Source organism: Lontra canadensis, unplaced genomic scaffold, assembly GCF_010015895.1.
Source record: "Lontra canadensis isolate GAN:19392208 unplaced genomic scaffold, GSC_riverotter_1.0 scaffold29, whole genome shotgun sequence".
Lineage (NCBI taxonomy): Eukaryota > Metazoa > Chordata > Mammalia > Carnivora > Mustelidae > Lontra > Lontra canadensis.
In genome coordinates this window covers 14653179-14672862 of record NW_022631023.1, presented here as the reverse complement: position 1 = coordinate 14672862, position 19684 = coordinate 14653179, and the positions used below count along the sequence as shown (strand labels likewise).

At 37.0% G+C, this 19684-nt stretch overlaps 1 protein-coding gene across 4 annotated transcripts in view; it reads right to left on the bottom strand.

The window, feature by feature from the left end:
- The window catches only part of GRIK1 (glutamate ionotropic receptor kainate type subunit 1), a 376109-nt gene that overhangs the window by 139945 nt on the left and 216480 nt on the right, over nucleotides 1-19684 (bottom strand). For all 4 annotated transcript variants that reach the window (XM_032865454.1, XM_032865452.1, XM_032865451.1 and 1 more), the window contains exon 2: nucleotides 1051-1218. In XM_032865454.1, coding sequence (XP_032721345.1) covers nucleotides 1051-1218 — 168 coding nt within the window. The remainder of the gene's footprint in view (nucleotides 1-1050; nucleotides 1219-19684) is intronic.

Sequence of the window (19684 nt, the reverse complement as noted above, 5' to 3'; positions counted from 1 at the left end):
TACATATGCTTTTAATCTGTGCTCTTAGGAAAACAAGTTTTACCTTTTGCTTGTAAAGAACACTAACAATCCTGCAGAAGAGTATGTAAGGTGCACACATCTTATGATCCTGAGGTAATTCTATGTGGAAACACCAGTATTAATTACTTGGCAATCGACATAAACATGGTATTCATTGCATTACATTTATTTGGGGGCAAACATTCCTCTATGAGGGAAAGAGCCCCCTGTACTTCGGGGTATGGGGCAGGCTTGGTTTCCACAAACACCTGCATGGAGTCTCAACACCTCCCTGGTTAGAGGCCAAGTTTCAAGTGTACTGAATGTGACTGTGCTCCAGAGTTGTCTTGGAAGTATTTGGGGGATGTCTAAACAAACCCCACAATCCCAGTGGCTCTTTCCATGACAGAGACCTCGAAGCCTAGCCTATATACAAATTAGATTATTTTGTAGGATCTTGTCTTCTACTCGGAAGAAAAAGAGAACCAGGAAAAAAAATGCAGAGATTGTCTCATTGGTTTAATTTTTACATTTCTATGATATTGTGGAAATCAGTTTAAACAAACAAACAAAAAAAGTTGAGAAGATGCTAGATAAACCCAGAGAAGATGCTAGGTAAACCCAGTAGCTTATAACCTGTGAAAATTTAGGTTGTGAATTATGTGTGTTGTGGGCATTTCCACATGTTCGGTGGATATGACCTTCTACCAAGTTTTATTTGACTGCACTGTACAATTTCATGGTGGTATCTCAGGCTCAGGAAGGAAAAACAGATCAAGCTTGACATTTACTGTTCACAGCTGCACCAGTTAATCATAGAGTAGAGGGCACTGAAGGATGAGCTAATCAGAATGGCCCAGAAAACATAGCTAGGCCAACATCCATTAGGATAGTTCAGATTGCACTGGACAGTGACATCGAGGACCGAGATTTCCTACAACCCATTTACACAAAGACGTCCACTATGAAAAAGGGCAGGTAGCAGAAAAGGTGACTTGTAGAGCAGACACATCACCCAAAGAAAGCTTTTAAGAATGTGAAAATAGTTACCTCTCCGCGAGGCTTCAAAACTATCAAAAAGGTTAATTCTCTGGATGTCATAGGTTAATGTGGTGTTAGGCATCAGGGTTCGATTTCTGTTGATGCTGGTGACTGCAAACTTGAATGCTAATTCTTCAACATTAACAGGTTCGTTTTCCACAGTTTCAAAAATCCCTCCTGCAGAAGCAAAAGAGAGGGCATGAGAAGCATTAGTCACATCATTCCTGTGTAGTTTTTTAAAGAAGCCTATCAGTGATTCACACAGAAGACCCCCACCCCCCGCCCCGCCACACCAAAGAAATGTAGTGATGGTCAGAACAGATTCCAAATCCACTGTCAAAATTTGTCAGCACATGTCTCCCACCCATAAACAGGTCTTCATACGTATGTCTAACGTTTCAAATCCAAAGTTGGACTGTATGTCACCTCTCAGATGGCCAATGTATCCAAATATTTAGTACCACGTCCAGTATAACAGACAATGTGGTGGAGGGTCATTTTCTACAGTTTGGACATGAATCACGCTCTGGTTGACTGAAACATAAATTCGAGCTGTATCTGGCAGGACCATCCTTCCTCAGAATGGAGCTGTTTCGATTCAAAAGTGGACCTTTTTGACTCTAGAGAAATCAGTCAGAGAGCTGAGTGGGGTCAAAATGAGACATACCTACACCTAAAATTTTCAAAATAAAAAAATTTCTTCTTTTCCTCTGGCTCAGAATTCTGGGGTCATATTCCAGTCCCTCCCAAAGTACACAGGCAGATACAAAGAACTTTTGTTCGTTTTGTTTTGAGAAACTGTTTGTGGTCTTGCCTCAAAGCAATCCTGCATTCTGTCTCCAAAGACGTGTTGCTCCCCTAAGAGAGAACATGCACTAAAACTTTGATACCTCAAACTGGGGCATCTGCAAAGGAGCAGCAGTACAAAATACTAGTGCTTACAACCTCATTGGAGAATTCACCTCTGACTTTGCTTGCCATGGTGATGTTAGTAGAGGTAATTGGAGTATCATTAACTGTGCATTCTTAATGTTCTAAAAGAGTTTTCCTGGGATTATCAATAGATACAGGACACACAGTAGAGGCTCTCTTAACTGACTTATCTTATTCCTTGATTGACCAATAGTCCTCATCTCCCCTGAATAAAACATTAACTGGAACCAGTGAAATGCTGAATTCTTGTAACTAGCCCTCACTCTTGAGGGACTCCTTACCAAAGGTCAGATGTAGGTTTTTTCCCAAACTTGGCTATGCCAAATTGATTTGTAAGTGCTTCAAGTTCTCTCCACACTCAAAAACAAACAAACAAACAAACAAACAAACAAAAAACCAAAAAAAACAAAAAAACAAACAAAAAACAAAACAACTACAAAACAAAAAACAAAAACCTAAAACTGAAAATCCCAAATATAGGTCACAGGCACCTGTATGATTTATGTGTATTCTTAGGAAAAGAATTCTAATTGGCATACTCTAATTCAAAGAAAGGACTTTGATTTTATTTTGAAAGACTAGTAAACAAATATACATCTATAATTTTTATTAATTATAAAATTAATTATTATTATTTTGCAATTTCCTGTTCAACTGACTTTCTCTGTTGAATAATCAATTACAATGTCAGGTTGCAAAAGCTGAGAAGATTTGTAAGGAATTATTTTGGCTTCCTTTGGAAATGTCTCTGGCTTTGGGGCTGATAATACGAGATAGTCCTGCAGAGATCATTTCCCTGTTCTCTGAGAGACGGGAGTTGAACACTGTGACCATGGTATGAGACCATGCTAACCTTTACCTATAGATTCCTACTGGACACTTATTCTGAAATCCATGTTAGGGAAAATTTTACTCTTATATAATTTTGTTTTCTTGTTTTTTTTTTTTTTTTTTTTTTTTTTTTCTCAGTGGTAAGCAAGTCCTTTGGGGGGTACTCTCTGTTTCTCTGAGGACTATTAAGTGTGTGTTCCACAGTGAGGTGATAAGCTCAGATAATAGAAGAAGAGAGACATCAAGCTGATCCACAATTAGAATAGCCCAGATTTAAGTTCAGAAAGTCCTTGGTGTTAGGCCCTTCACAATAATGATTAGCATTTAAAAAAAAATCTGTTTATCTCCTCAAGCACAGGTGAGAACCCTTAGGAAGAGAATATATCTTGTTCAGAATCATCATCTTTCTGGAGATCAAAGTCTCTTAAGATGTTCAGCCTGTAGCTATGTAGGAGTCAATTAGTCCTCAGCTCAAATGTAAGCACCACTCATCTGCGTAAGCAGACGGTAGGAAGAAATACACACCAGAATGGGAATCAGAAATTCTGAACTTTGGACCTGGGCCCACCTAGTTCCTCTTCAAGAAGGAATTTTAAATATTTGGAAGAAAGTTACTATGAAATAGCTCTTTGGTGATATTTCACTTAAGCCCTATAACATTCCATGTAGGAGGTAGTATTTCTTTTTTTATGCATGAAAAAGTAAACTGAGACACACACAGGTTGCCTACCTTATTCAAAGTTCCCAAGCCTTGTTTGTGACAAATTCAGGTGTTTGACCCTCCAATCTATACATAGATTTTTAAATACATAATATATTATTTATATTATATATTATATATAAATAATATATATTATTTAATAAATATGTTAAATATAACATAATGTTTATTGTAGGGAAGTGGTTCACATGATTATCATATAGAGAACAATATATAATTGATTTATATATATATATGTATTTTCACTTTATCAAATTATTTCTGATGTCCTTCATCTCTAAGTGTGGGTATATAATACTTGCTTGCTTACTTTAGAGGATTTCTCTGTAAAGGAAATGTTCTAATGCATGGATGGTGCCCTGAAACCTCAATCATCCCCCAGAAATAAGTTAGTATTAGTACACATGGATAAAGAGGAATTAACAGTTGTTATAGAACTGCCTGCTTACCTCAAAATTATTCCTTGGGTACATAGTTATTTTTTACATAAAGCTGAATGTTCCTGAGTTTAAGAGAATGATAAGTTTTTATTTTATGTATGTGTTTTATAATGTGTATGTTGTGTGTAGGTGAACTCTGTTTTGTCATGTTGGGGAAATTTTCTTTCTTTCTGGCATCCAACAAGCATTATAAATGTTGTCATTAGCTCAACGCCCCACCACACTCTCCTTTTTCCCTCAGGAAGGCTTGCTGCTGAATACCAAAGACCTGCAGTGAAGTGAGGCATTCAGAGAACGGAGGAAGTTCCAGGGAAGTGAAATCTGGTAGGGACAGGACAGTTATTGATGGGAGCCATTCCAGTTCCTCCTAAGGGAGCAGGCTTATAAGCGTTAGTCACTTTCTCTCTCCTCCTCCTCATAACTTCAGATTAGGCAACACTGAATTGCAGAGTCTTTGATAGGAGTAGAGAGACACTTGCATGATTTTTATTTAACTTCTGGGTGTGGGCTTGTCAATTAGACATTTCTTTTTTTCCCTTTTTCTTTCTCTCTTTTTTTTAATGTTATGTTAGTCACCATACAGTACAGCATTAGTTTTAGATGTAGTGTTCCATGATTCATTGTCAATGAGACATCAAGTCTTTGTATCTCTCCATGAAGTCAACTTCAGGCCTCAGTCATTTTTACACGTGGGTCCCATGGTTTCAAAAGAAGGAATTCCTACCTGGTTCCTTCTTTTGTTCCTCTTTCTTGTCTGTTGTTCCCCTCCCTTTGCCCTGTCCTCCTTTCCCTTTTCTGCTAAGGTCAATGAGTCTCTTTCACCCCCCATGTAAAAGAATAGGAGAGAAGACAGCTGTTTACAAGCTGGGAAGGAGGCCTTCACCAGACACCAGCTGTGCTAATGCCTTGACTTAGACTTCCTAGCCTCCAGAACTGTGAAAAATAAGTGTCTGCTGTTTAACTGTCTATTTAACAGGTCTTTGAGATTGTTACAGCAGCCAGAGCTAAGATATTTTCCTCCTCCTCCTCCTCCTCCTCCTTCTTCCCCCATGGGCTTTGAAATTTAAAATGGACAATTTTAATGGAAATCATATCTATGTATGTAAAATTCTCTTCCAACAGGATTCTAAATTTATCGTAGAGTGGTTTAAGGTAAGAGGAGAAAAAACTCACTTGAAATCTCAATACAGAATTAGATAGCAGAGTTCCATCACCACAGGTGGGTTTCTCTCTTTGTTGGGTAGATCCTGTACTAACAAGGTCAGGTTAAGATAGGCAGTTTTGTTTTGTGATCATGTAGAAATAGATGGAAACAAGAGATGGTTACCTCCTGCACAAATAACAGGTTGCCTTTAATATGGGATAGTGGTAGGCACAGGGAGTGCAAGTGAGAACTTGTGGTTTTGTGTCACATAATTCCTTCTAGACTTCCAGGAGAATTTGGTCAGAATCACAAACCCACCTACTGTTGGGTCAAAAACATGATCAATATAGGTAAAAGGGAGTCAAGGCTTAGACTGAGACAAAGTCAAGGCTAAGACTGACTGTTGGGCTGTTTGAAAAGATACCTAAGGTAAACCCAAAGTAATGGATTCCAAACATTTCCTTGACCCCATTCCATTTGTAGACAATCATAATGTCAAGAGATGTAGTCCAGAAGTCATCTGCATTTGAAAAGGACCCAGCTTGGCTCTAGGTCCCATTGATTGATTGATTGATTGATTGATTAACTGAGTTTTTTCAGATTCCAAGGGTATTTTATAACCTGCTTCCTCATGTGCTTTCATGTCACTACCTTCATCCAAAGGCATTTTAACTCAGTTCACTTAGCATTTATTCGGTATGACTCTGGAGTATATATATGTTTTTCCTGACAAAATCTGTGTTTAACCCTGACAAAAGAGAACTGGGAAGTCACTAGCTTTCTGTAAAGCGGGTAGGTATCCCCGTCAAACTCAGTGTGACCTGGTAGAAACTGAGGCCCTTGTTACTGGTACATAATGTAAAGAAAAGCAGTTCCGCTGTTGCCTACTATTTTCCACCCCCGCTCCCTCTAGGTACAGCTTGTGCTGGATGATAAATGGGAAGCACGAGATTTGCTCCCTTCTCTGAAAAGGAATTTAAGAAAAACAAAGGTCCGGTGTACCAGGGAATCCATGATGAGACAGAAAATTACCATGAAAATAATAACATTGACTCTCATTTCTGTAAAAGGAACACACTGTTCTGACTTGATTTACCTTGTAATGGTGACTGTATTCTAATAATACATTTACAATAATACCATTCAGAAATGTAATAACATTATATCCTTACATATATTTAGGTTAATTTCTTTGTTCTACTTCATCTGATTGTATTTGTTATGTCTATGACTCTACTGAGAACTCCTATTATTCATTTACTAATTCATTCACTCATTTAACTATTTATTTATAAAATGCCAGCCTCCTACAAGCCAGACACTATACCTGGTGCTGGGGATACAACAGTAAACAAAATAGACAGAAATTTGACTTTTGGAGTTTATATACTAGAAGGGGAGCTGATCAAGCAAGAAGGGAGTTCACACGTTAGGGTAGAAGGCCAGGAAAGATCTCATGGAGAGTGTAACTTTGAAGTAAGCACCTGCAGACAATGAGGAAACTGTCCTGAAGATACTGATAGATGAGCATTCCAGTCAGAGGGAACCTGGTGTTCTAAGGTGTGAGCTGACGGTGTTAATTTTGAGAAGCTATGAGAATGAAGGTGGATGAGTCTGGCCTGGGCTGGTGGAAGATGAGCTTAGGGTAGTTATGGGGGTGGATTAGAGCATATCACAGAGGGCCTTATAGGCCATAGTAGGACCCTGGATTTTTTTCTGAGTGAGATAGGAAGTCACTGGAGGATTTTGAGTGGAGTAGAGACATATTTCAAGAGGACCACCCTATGTGACACTGTGATCTATAATAAAAAATATATATTGGTCTTCATTCTCTCTTTTGGTGCAGAGCTCTTAAAGCCCTTAGAATTTCCTAAGTGACAAGAGCAGCAAAGTTGTCTTTTGTCATGTTGATGAGGTGATTTGGGATTCCCACCTAAGGTGCTGGTTGCCCAGATCAGAGAACCAGCCATATGATTAGAGGGTTGGGAACTCCCAGTTGCATCCTCTGACCTCCAAGATGGGGAGAGAGGCTAGAGGTAAAACCAATAGCCAATGGCCAGTGGTTACACTGATCATGCTTATGTAATGAAGCATCCATAAACGACCAGAAGGATGGGGTTCAGAGAGCTTCCAAGTTGGTGAAAACATCCACATACCAGGAGGGTGACATATCCCAGCTCCATGGGAACAGAAGCTCCTGGTTTGGTACCATTTTTAAGACTCACCCTACATATCTCTTCATCTGGTTGTTCATCTGTATCCTTTAATAAACTGACAAATATAAGTGTTTCCCTGAGTTCTGTGAGCTGCTCTAGCGAATAATCAAATCCAAGGAAGAGGAAGTCATGGAAACCTTTGGAAACCTTTGGAAACCGTGGAAACCTCATGGAAACCTTTGACTTGTAACTGAATTAGGCAGCAGCTGTGGGTAACCTGGGGACCCACTAGCTATTGGTTATCTGAAGGGGCAGAACAGTCTCATGGGACTGAGCCTTATCCTGTGAAGTCTAATACTATCTCCAATTAGGCAGTTTCAGAATTGAGATAAATTGTAGGACACCTAGCAGATATCACAGAGAATTGCTTGGTATGGGAAAACTCCTACTCATTTGGTAACCAGAAATGTCCACACCAGAAATATTGTGAGTTGGTAGTCATGTGAGAACAAAGGACACACACATGGCACTGGGTTCTTAAAACTCACCCCATTTTCTATACTACAAATGGCCTGAAGTGAGGAGAGAAGCAAGAGAAAAAGCAGAGATCTGTTACCAAAGCCACTATAATATCAGATGACTATAACCAGAGGCACTGTGATGACGGACATAACTGATGATGAAGGTTTGGTATAGATGAGCAGTGTGGGGGTATGGCAAAAACTGGCCAAATTCTAAATAAAAATTGAAGGTAGATCTGGCAGGACTTGCGGTTCAACTGTAAGTGAGAAGAAGAGAATCAAGAATGACATCAGGCTTTTGGTCTGAAATTGCCATTCACAGAGATGAAGAAAAAGAGTGGGTTCTTGATTTAAAGCATAAGTACTGTGTGCTGCTCATTCCAACTCTGAACGTAGATGTCAACTAGGAGGTCGCCTGTACTGGTTTGGATTTTATGGGAGAGGTCTGGTCTAGAGCTAGAAATTTGGGAGTCATCACTGAAGGTTATGGCTAGGTGGTATTTAAAGCCCTAAGACTGGGCTGACATCACCCAGGAAAGACTTGATGGAGAATGGCAGAAATGGGAATGATAGAGTCAGACACCAAGGAATGTCTGGAGCCACCAGGGGCTTGAGGAGGTAAGGGATTTAGTCTTCCCTGGCGCCCTCAGAGGAATTTGGACCTTGTTAAAAACTTGATTTTGGACTTCTGGGATCCAGAACTGTGAGAGAATAGGAATCTATTGTTTTAAGCCACACAGTTTTGTCATTTGTTACTGCAGGAAAAATACAGTATCACAACTGTCTTAAGAAAATTTCAGTAGTGGATGATCTTAATTGCTGTAATTCTCCTTTGTAAAATGTTACTTTATTTAATATTTCAATTAACAACCTTTAGCTCTCTGACTTGATTTGGCAAATGAAGAAGTAACTCTATTACACAACTCACTGGATTTCTTTGTTAATTACATTTTCCTGTCTTAGCCTATATATGACAGGGTCAAGCTTTGTTATTACACATATTCTAATAAACCTCTCTTCCTCCCTTAACTAGCTGTTGTGTACCCATTGTGACAAACTGCGAAGTCATCCAGGAAAGAAGGGTAAAACTATTAGCTGGCAATCAAGAAATGGAAAGCTCAATAGTGTTGACTCCTGTTTTGCATTTCTGGGGAATAATAACCATTCCAGAAGCTATCAACAGAAAACAAGAAGGCAATTTGATCTATTCCTTTGCTGATGGCTGCTCCTTAAATATACAGTATTATATTGCCTCTCTTTATTGCCACATCCATAATTCTAGTTTATTACATCATAAGCAATTTACTATAAGCCTATATTTACTGCACCTTTAATTTCAAGGCTACACATTTATATTCTAAGATTCCCTTAGATAAAACTCTCCTCCCCATTCAGCTCACCTCTTCTTGTTTTACTTTTGGAGACTGATATAATCTTGGTAAAGATTTCATGCTACGTGAACTTGGATGGGAAGTAGGTGTTCTTTGACCTAATGGAGAATGAATGAACAAGGAGTACCTGAATTTTTACCTTTCATGTAGTCTTGATTAAGGACAAAGCTATAGCCTCAGTGGTCTAGCTGTTGCCCAAAACTTCTAAAAGTGTCTTCAGATATTGGCATTCTTTGAAGAGAGGGAATGGGGTTTGATGTCACCCCTGATACAAGAACCACATCCAAATTCTCTGTGATGTTTCAGAGAGCTGCATGAATTCAGTAGGAATGACAGTATGTTTTAGAGTAAGGAATTCCTGAGACACTTCAGATAGTAACAGTTATGGGAAAGGCCAGTTAAGGGAAAGGCTATGGGTGACGGGCAGTTCAACACATGCTGCCAGTAATTTCTTTTAATAAATTTGAGTTGTGCATTAAAAAAGAAAAAAATATATCCAAAGCCAAAGGTACTCTATTCTAGTGATATTCAATATTCAATTTAATTCAATTCATCAAACATTATTTGCCATCTGTTGATATCTGTGATTACGGTGGCAGCAGTGGAAGACACAAAGATGGGAGCACTTGGTTCATGCCATCAGCAGAGCTTCCCGTAGAGTGGTGAGAGATTACAGAAAAGGAAACTATTCCTAAAAGAAGTCCATTATCTCTTACAGAACAAGAAGCCCACTCTTTGTCCCCTCCAGTGTGGAGTCTTTTCTGTTTCTTCCAGCCAGAGGTGAACTCTTCCCTCTCTTTTGATAACATATAATCTAGTGCATATTTGGGGAATTCATTTTGTTGTAAAATCACAAGCTGGGAGTCTAACCATCCTTTGAGGGTAGGGATGATGTTTATGGATTCTTGCCTTCTGCTGGGACTAAATGTCTTGATTTGGGCAGAGTCCATTCCCCAAACAATGACTATCCAATTGAGTTGAGTCTCTTCTTTCTGCCTTAATACCTCATCTAATAAAGTAATATGTTGTCATACTTAGTATTGTATGTTGGCATACTTGGAATAGTAGTATGCCAAGTCAGAGATGTTTATGAGAGTGCTGGAGAGAGGGAGGGTGGTTGCTGAGGTACATAGAGACTGACTGATTTCCTCTTTCAGCCTTTTCAGCAGTGATTGCTTCCTTTCTCCCGACAATCGTGGTGCATGATCCCCAAACACTTTCCAAACTGACCCTTTCTTAAAGGTTCACTTTCCTCAGGATGTCAGCACCTTAACACCTTAGAGAAATGGCTCATCTCCTATTCAACTGCAAATTTCAGGCAGGAACCAGGAATATTGCTTAAAGGATTCATACTTTTATGAAATTCTGTGATTGCTCTCATGTCTGTTGAAAACAGTTAGATTTTAAGCTTGTAACATCGCATTTAAATGACACATATTAATAGGAAAAGGCTCAAATTTCATTTTCTACTCATCAAATGAATGGAATATGCCAAATTCACAACTTGTAGTTCTTGAAGCCATGTAATACACTTTATCACAACTGTCTAGTTTTCTTCCCCCCCCCATTTCTGCTATTTCTCCTTGCTGAAAAGGAAATATTGCTGCTAAAGATGAGAACTGTTGTCTGAAGCCAGAACAAATGGAAGTGAGTTCACAGCTCTGACAGAGTAGTATTTACCAATCTGTGTGTGCACAGAAGTCACCCATGAGATGCCACACACAAAAGGAAGTGCAGTGGTCAAGTACGTTTAGGAAACATTGTTTAGGATCATTTCTTTTTGGAAATCTACACTGCACAATAACATGTAAGAGTGTCTCAGAAAACCTACAATAAAGAAGCAATTTGACTCCAGGCAGGTCATGGTTTCTCATTCATTTGATGATAGGACGTTTTCCTTGTAACGAGCGTATGCAGTGGAATTTCGATCCTGAGAAACACACAGTGTGAAAGGTTTGACCCAGTGACCTGTTCTCTTTGGGAGTGACAAAAATAATTGCAGTCTTAAATATTGTTTTGGTGCTCATTTTAATGAAAAATTGGACACTGGGTTCTTAATCAAAAATATAAACTCTCTAGTTATGACAGTTTTTTGAAAAATTAGTATTAGATTTATAATGTCAATTTTTACCTCCTTTTTCCATTTTAAAAATAATCTAAGCAAAAAGGATTTTATGAAAAAGTAATCTTTAATTTTTTTACTTATTTATTTTTAAAGATTTATTTACTTACTCGAGAGAGAGAGAGAGCATGCACACACGTATGAGCAAGGAAGGGCAGATGGAGAGAAACTCAAGCAGATTCCCTGCTGAACACAGAGCTCACCCCCAGGTTGGTCCCAGGACCCTGAGACCATGACCTGAACTGAAATCAAGAGGCAGATGTTCAACTAACTGAGCCACCCAAGTACCCCAGAAAAAGTCATCTTTCCTTTTTGTAATATTTTATTTATTTATTTGAGAAAGAGAGAGAAAGAGAGAGCACAAGCAGGAGGAGCAGAGTGCAGAGAGAGATGGAGAAGCAGGCTCCCTGCTGAGCACAGAGCCCCAGACAGGGCTCAATCCCAGACCCTGGGATCATGACCTGAGCCCAAGGCAGACGCTTAACTGACTGAGCCTTCCAGGTATCCCTAATCAATTATCTCAAACATATGTTGTTGACAGAATGTAAGTCCTTGATGTTTAATGCAAATATTTATTTACTTTATTATTTTTTATGTAAATTTTTGAAATGCAAAGTCCTTTGTTACATTTTGTTTCCCTTTCTTTTTATTCTCTATTAGTTTTTTTAAACCTCTGCATATTTATTTGATACATTTATACAATTTTTTGTTACTGACTTAAAAATTGTACAAAATGGTGAGCTAGACTACAATAGTGTTTTAGAACACCGAAAAGAGAGTCCGATTTAAGCACCCACATGTTTACTCTGACCCTCATTATTTAAAGAGTCTCAAACTGAAATTCTGTATTTACTATTGTTCAAGTATGCTAGTTCAGAAGGTATCTGAGTTGAGCATACCCTCCCAGATTTGCTCACAGTCACATTTTAAGGTCCAACACTATAAAATGAACAGTTTTCACTGACATAAATAACAAGTAAGCTCAATGGAACTTACTTCTCAGAGAAAATCTTTGTGAAACATTTAGGTCCCAGATAAAGAGCGATAAATTTGACTATTAAGTGTGTCCAGGAGAGGTACAAGTTGATCAAAAATAAAGCACAGTTAAATGTTATGTCATAGAGGGATCTGTGTATTGAATGCCACCAATTGGAACTTGGGGAAGTGTGCACCACTTATTTTAAAAGTACTAAACTCTGGAAATTCTCTTTGCTTCTCATTAACATATATATCATTGACATATATATTTTAAATATTCTGTATCTGCAAACTCCCATAATGGATACCCTTCTCTGCTATGTGAGCAAACATTGTTTTCTGTTCTAAATAATTTGTTTTAAGAACATACAAATTGGGCAAAAGTTGAACGAAAGGGAAACACAGCAACATATAATCGTGCTGGTGTGAAACAACTATTACTAATACTTTGGTGATTTTCCCTTCCAATTTATTCCCGTATATATCTGAATTTTCTTTGAAATAATTAAGATGATACTATCTTATTATCCCCTGGCATTTTCACAAAATCATTATACCATAGGCATCTCCCCCTGAAAACAAGCTTCATTTTTAGTGGTTGTGTAATGTTTCATTGGATATAGCATGGCTTCCTTAATCAACATCATCATTTATTTATTTATTTATTTACTTATTTACTTATTTATTTATTCATGTAAGTTGGTACTGATTCTTCACCGTTACAAATCCTATTATGACTGACATTTGCCACAAGAAACAAAAATACCTTGAAATGTGTTTAGTAGGTCCTAAGTTATAAACTGTTTAAGCTTTTGTTAAATACTGCTAAACTTCGGTACTGGGGTGCCAGGATGGCTCAGGGCTTAAGCGTCTGTTTTTGGCTCAAGACATGACCCTAGGGTCCTAGGATCCAGCCCTGCATCAGGCTCCCTGCTTCTGCAGGAAGCCCGCTTCTCCCTCTCCCATTCTGCCTGCTTGTTTCCCCTCTCTCTGTCTCCCTATCAAATAAATAAATAAAATCTTTAAAAAAAAATAAACAAACTGCCATGCACAAGGGAAAGCTAACTTGTATAGGTACTTTCTATCCACTGTGTAGAAATGTCCAGCTGAACTGCAACCTCCCAAGAACCTGTGTGACTTAATTTAGTTTGTAGCAGAAAGTACTTATTATTGCTTTAATATGCATGCCTTTGAATATGGATGAATTTAATTTTTAAAACTTATTTGCTACCTATTTGTATGTCTGTAATTTTAAATTACTTGTTCCTGTCCTGTGTCTTTTTTTAATATTTTGAGATAGAATTGTTTTTGTTATTGATGTAATTTACTCTCTTACTCATAAGGATTTAAAGCCTTTGACATTTTTATTGCAAATATTTCTGAGCTTATTATTCAGCTTTTAATGCTGATTAGATTTTTAGGCAGAGAAATGTTTAAATTTTTATAATGTCAAATATATTGATTTTTTTTCTCCTTGAAACATGAAACATTTGTAGCGGTTACTAATATTTCTGGTTCTTTCCCTCTGAATATATCAAGGGATTGTACTTAACTTGGGGTTGGATGAGGCTGGGTAACTAGTTCTGTTCAGTGACTTGTAAGAAAAAGTTCCCTATGTCACTTCCTGGACAGAGGGTTAAACTGCCACCAAGAGAACCTTCAGAGCTTTTTTCCATTTCCCTCTGTCTCAGTGACTGGGACAGTACAGGTAAGCAGTTGCTCCCTCAGCCTGGGATTCAGAAGGAGGGCTGGAGGAGCAGATCCTGCAACAAACTCACTATGGCCATTAGAGCAAGAAAACCCCTCTGGTTATTTAAAGTCTCTATTTTGAAGGAAGTCATTTGTTACAGTAACAGAATCTAACCCAGTGGGACTGTTGGAATGTTTATGATTAGAAGTGTCTCTTCTATCCACCAAATTGATAAATATTCACATACCTAATACTCTTAGGATTTCAAAAAACGATTTTTACTCTTAATAATTAGTTATTTAGTCCTTTTGAAATTAATTCTGGTGCATGCTATTGGGGGAAAAGCTAATATAATTATACTATATATAATTACCTACTGATGTGTATAATTACCTACTGATATGTTATACCACCTTCCTCACATTCTGAGTTAGTACATAATTTAAGTTCCTGACTGTTCTGTTGACCTTTCTGCCTATGTATATGCTAACATTATATTGTGTGAACACTTGCTGCGTAAATAGACACATCTTCCTAAATTACCCCTCTTACATAAGATTTCCTTGACAAATTTTGCCTATTTATTTATTGAAATTCTTTTGGGAATATCATTAAATGTATACACTTTTTTTGAAATATAAAAAAAAATCCTATCTTTCTATCTAAGAACATAAGCATTTATATCAAGGTATCTATATTTATTAGTTTTATTTTATAGTTTTCAGAAACAAGTCACACATTAATATGCTTTCCTAGATATTTCAGAGGGTTTTTTTTTGATAGTTAAGTTTGATCTATTATAATATGTATTTTTTGTTATTACTGATTTTATTTTATTCCCAACCCTCACAAAGGAATAATTGACAGGTATAATTATAACTGACCATATTTTTCTGGGTGTATCTACATCTACTAGCCTTCTTTTTTTTTTTTTTAAGATTTTATTTATTTATTTGACAGAGATCACAAATAAGCAGAGAAGTAGGCAGAGAGAGAGGTGGAAGCAGGCTCCCTGCTGAGCAGAGAGCCCGATGCAGGGCTTGATCCCAGGACCTTGATTACAGGACCTTGATCCCAGGACCTGGGATCATGAGCTGAGCTGAAGGCAGAGGCTTTAACCTACTAAGCCACCCAGGTGCCTCATCTATTAGCCTTCTAAGACTATAATTAAATACTTAATTTTTTGTTTATTTGTTGTGTTTTCTCATAATGGAATTATCTCTAAACAGCCACCATCTCTGTTTTGTTTGTTGCATTGGCTATAATTGAATTAAAGGCATAAACCATGATATAATTTTATCAGTGCTCTTTTGAGTTCACAAATTTTTAAAATATGAGCCTGAATGTCAAGTATATTGATTTTCATACTATTATGTCATGGAAAAACATGAAAAATAGCTAGTGTAAGGAAGCAGCAACCCCTCCCTTATGGTAAATACCAAGAAATCAGTTTGTTTACCTTTTTTGAAAAATTAGAAAATAAGCATTGGTGTGACTTTCCTGAATCTCCCCTTGTATCTAAGTTGTACTTTCTGTCATTTCAATTGTTAAAACTTTTAAAAGTACCTATACATTTTTTTTTTATTAAAGCATTTGGGTTTGCATATTTATATCTCCACATAGTTTTAGCTGTACTTCATCTATTTTAAAAGCTGTTCCTGCATTTTTGTTATTTTATAGATATTCTTAAAATAATGCATTATTTCCTCATGGGCTTGAAAGTTAGTAATTTTTAAATTTCAAAATTTGAATTTTCTTTAAATATTTTTTTCTAATTAAAAAGAAAGCAGCTTAATTGCATTATTAAAAGTTTAGAATATACAGAAAAGGAGAAAAAAGACAATAATTTAAAATTCCACCAGAGTTAACAATATCAAAATTTAGTTGTATTTCCTTCCAATGTTTTTTTTGTAGTATGTGGATCTATAGTAGAATCATATTGCATATAAAATGTTGCATTTTTGTGCTTTTTCTCTTATTGGCATTCTCTGTGTTATTCAATACTTATTAAAATAATTTTAGTGATGCATAATATTCCATCTCAAAAACAAAAATTTGTTTACATAATTCTATTGTTAAACATCTTTATTTCCAGTTCTTTGCTATCAAAGATAATTCTTCAGTAAATATATCCTTGTGGAAAAAAAATACATTCCTCTTTATTTCCTCTATTCCTTTATATGAAATTCAGGGTTTAATAATATGTTAATTTTTAAAGATTTTGATGTGTATAACCTAATCATCCTCAAGAAATATTGCATCGATTTACATGTCTACCATGAGTACATGAAAGAACACATATCTCTGAATTTCTAGGCATTGTAAATAAAAAGAAATCAATTCCCTAGACAAAACTTTTGCAATTGATGGTTATTTACATTCACATTTCATTGACCATTAACGAAGCTGAACATTTTCTCAAAATGTCCTGTTGTATTTCGTTATTTGTTCCTTTGCCCATTCTTAAATCCTGGTCCTTGAACATGTTGAATGAGGTATCCATATTTATCTTATGCATTTATGCATTAGGGGAGGAAATTACCTTCCCATAATTCTTTCTGATACTTTTTCTAGTTTGCTATGCCTTTAATTTTATTTAACTTCTTTTTCTGATAATGAAAGTTTTATATTTTTATGGTGAAAATAGTTACTCTCTTCTTTTGGGAAAATGCTTCCTACTCATGCTTCTCTACCATTCTTGTCATGAGGCAGGAGCAGCCATGTTATGCTATGGTGATAGCTGAGTGTTTCAACATAGGTACTATTTCTTTTGCTGGACTTTTGTCTCAGGCCCAAGAGAAAGTTGAGTCCATCTCTTTTCAGGTACCCAAGCCATAAAGACTCGAAAGTTCTAAAGCTGTTGGCATACTGCCATTCATCATGTTGATTAGAGAAATGGGAGAAGCCATGTGCCATGAGGAAAATGAAGAAGACACACAGGGAAGAGCAGAGATAGAAAAAAATTTTAATGGGGTGCAGTTCTTCTAGCTATTTCTGTGATCCAGACACATCCTTGACCTTCCATCTCAATATATGCACAAAAAATGCCCCTTTCAGCTTAAATTGATTTCATGGGCTTTTTTGTTAAATTCAGTCATCGCTGTAACTGATATTTTGTCTTCAGGATCTTTGTTTCATGGCTGTAGTGCTTCAAAAATTCTCTCTGTTCTAAGAAATATTGCTTAATAATTTTTTCTGTTGATTTTTACACTTTTAGTGTTCTAATATGCTCATAATTTATTTTGTATATAATGTGAGGTAACTGTCATATATATATATGTATATATATACATATATATATATATAAAACCAGCATGCCTGAATGGCTCAGTCATTTAGATGCTGGACTTTTAGTCATGATGTCGGGGTGGTGAAATAGAGCTGGAGCCTGCCTCTGTGCTCACCAGGGAGTCTTCTTGAGGGCTCTCTCTCTAACTCCTCCTCTGCCCCTCCCCCTTGCACCCATGCTCTCTCTCTAAAGTAGATAAATAAAATAACATGTGTGTATATATATTATATAGAATGAATATATATATATATATATATATATATACATATATAACCAAACATAAATACATTAACAAATATGCTATACAAAAATAAATTCTAACCCTGGAATTTTAAATAATGAATAGTAAATCTTGATTGGGGGTTAAGGTATGCTTCCTGAAGGATTTTCCATTTTGCTGGGAAGGATTTTCCATTTTGCTGGGAAGGATGTGTGGTATTTTAAGATATGCGGAAACAGAGAGAGTATATCATAGGCAGAGTATTAGAAAAGACTTTGAAATTCAGAGAATATTGGCCAGTTTGGGACAGAGGTTCCTGGAAATCAACTTTTCCTGTGCCTTTTTGTTGTCTCCAGCTATATAGACTTTGGTTATGGCATCTTTTCATCTGTAGTACATGAATTTATTTATATTAGTCCCCCTTTCTGAGCCATAAATCTGAACTGTCTTATTTATTGCTACAGTCTCTACATCTATACAGTGTGTTACACAGAAGAGGTGGTCAATGGATGTGCAGTCAATGAATAACTGAGAGTGAGTATTAGCCAGCAAGACAGTCAATGGGGAGACAGCTCAGAGATTTGCCTGGAACGTGAACATGAGCTAATCTGTTTTAAGCAGGTTGTTTTATAATTAGAATTTCACGATGTATATTTAGAGTGTCTAACTTTTTGCATCATTCATTTATTGATTTTTTTTCTGACAAGTGAGGTGCAAGTTACTTTTCACACTTCTCCCTGTGGTTGTCTTTGGTATTTCAAAAGCCCATCATTTTTCATTTAATTTCAAAGTATTTGCTGAGTGTAATGATGATTCTTAATACCAATGCTGAAATTAAACTGCTCTATTTTGTGTAAATCACTAAAAAAGTAAACTAACCAGGAAGAACAACAAGAAAAGAAAAATCAATGTGCATTTGCAATATGGAGATATTTCTGGTTAGAGACAAGGGTGACCAACCGCCCTGGTTTGCCTGGGTTGCCTGACCTTTGACGCTGAAACCAGGACAGTAGCTCACCCTACAACCTCACCAGTATGAATGTCTTTGGCTTGACCAAGAGTAGGTGGGTGTCTGCAGGCTGGACTAGGTAGTGTAACCTATGCCAGGTAAAAGCTTCGTGATACCTTTTATTCTTTCTAAGTTTGAAATTGGACAGCACCTCAGGCAAAATAATTGCAGAGGCTGAGAAAAGGACTAAAAAAACTCAGATGTAAAAGTTAATCTTGCTGAAAATGCATTTTATAGCTTTGATTGGAATTTCCACAGAAATTCTTTATAAAGAAATCTCTCTGTCCCTCAGTTTTTTAGCTTATCCAGTGGGGCTGGTAACATAAAATGATGACTATCAGAATTATGACAATGCTGAGAGATTGAAAGCATTCTGTAAATATTGTGTTACTTTTCTTCTAAATGCCCAACCTTCTCTGAGGATGGAATTTAGATATTTTATTACTTTCACTAGCATTCAGAGTCCAGCTTTTCATAGGACATGGGACAGTAACTTGTAACTTGCTATTGGATGAACTCTTCAGTGTTTGGGGGAGTAAATGATCACTGACCCCCCTTCTTACTGACTCCAAGACCCTGGAGACTTGGGTGGGAGTCCTTTCTCATTGCCACATAACTCAGTAAGATTCAGGAATGTATGCAAGGGTCAGGATACTGCCTCATACCGAGCCCATAAACTTAGCTAAAATTGCACTCAATTTCATAGCATAGGAAGATGAATCTGAAGAGTCAACAATGTCCCTGGGGGGTACCATAATCCACTGATGGGAGCCAGCTTGAGGGAAAAGGGGGCTCACACCATTTTAAATGAAAAGAGAGAGGGAACAGAAGACTCAGGAGCCAGAATTGGGACCAAGGTGAGGTGAGAGAGGCATTCACCTAGGAGATGCAATTTAAGAGGGCACCAGAAAAATCAGTAATTGAGATAAATACTACTTTAATTCAGTATTTAAAAAATATCTAAATGCAAAAAACCTCTATATTGGACAAAATATCTAAATTGTGAATATAGTCAGGATGCTTTGTTGTACTTGCAGGACTCGGCTCACTTGTCTCTTAATCCTGACCAGGCCTGGGTCTATACTCAGAGTTGTGGTCACAGTCACATCACACAGTAGCCTTCCACCAATGTGTTGATGATGGTTGTAGCTTCAACCATCCGGAGTGTTTTGTGGCTACTTCATGGTGAAGTAGAAAA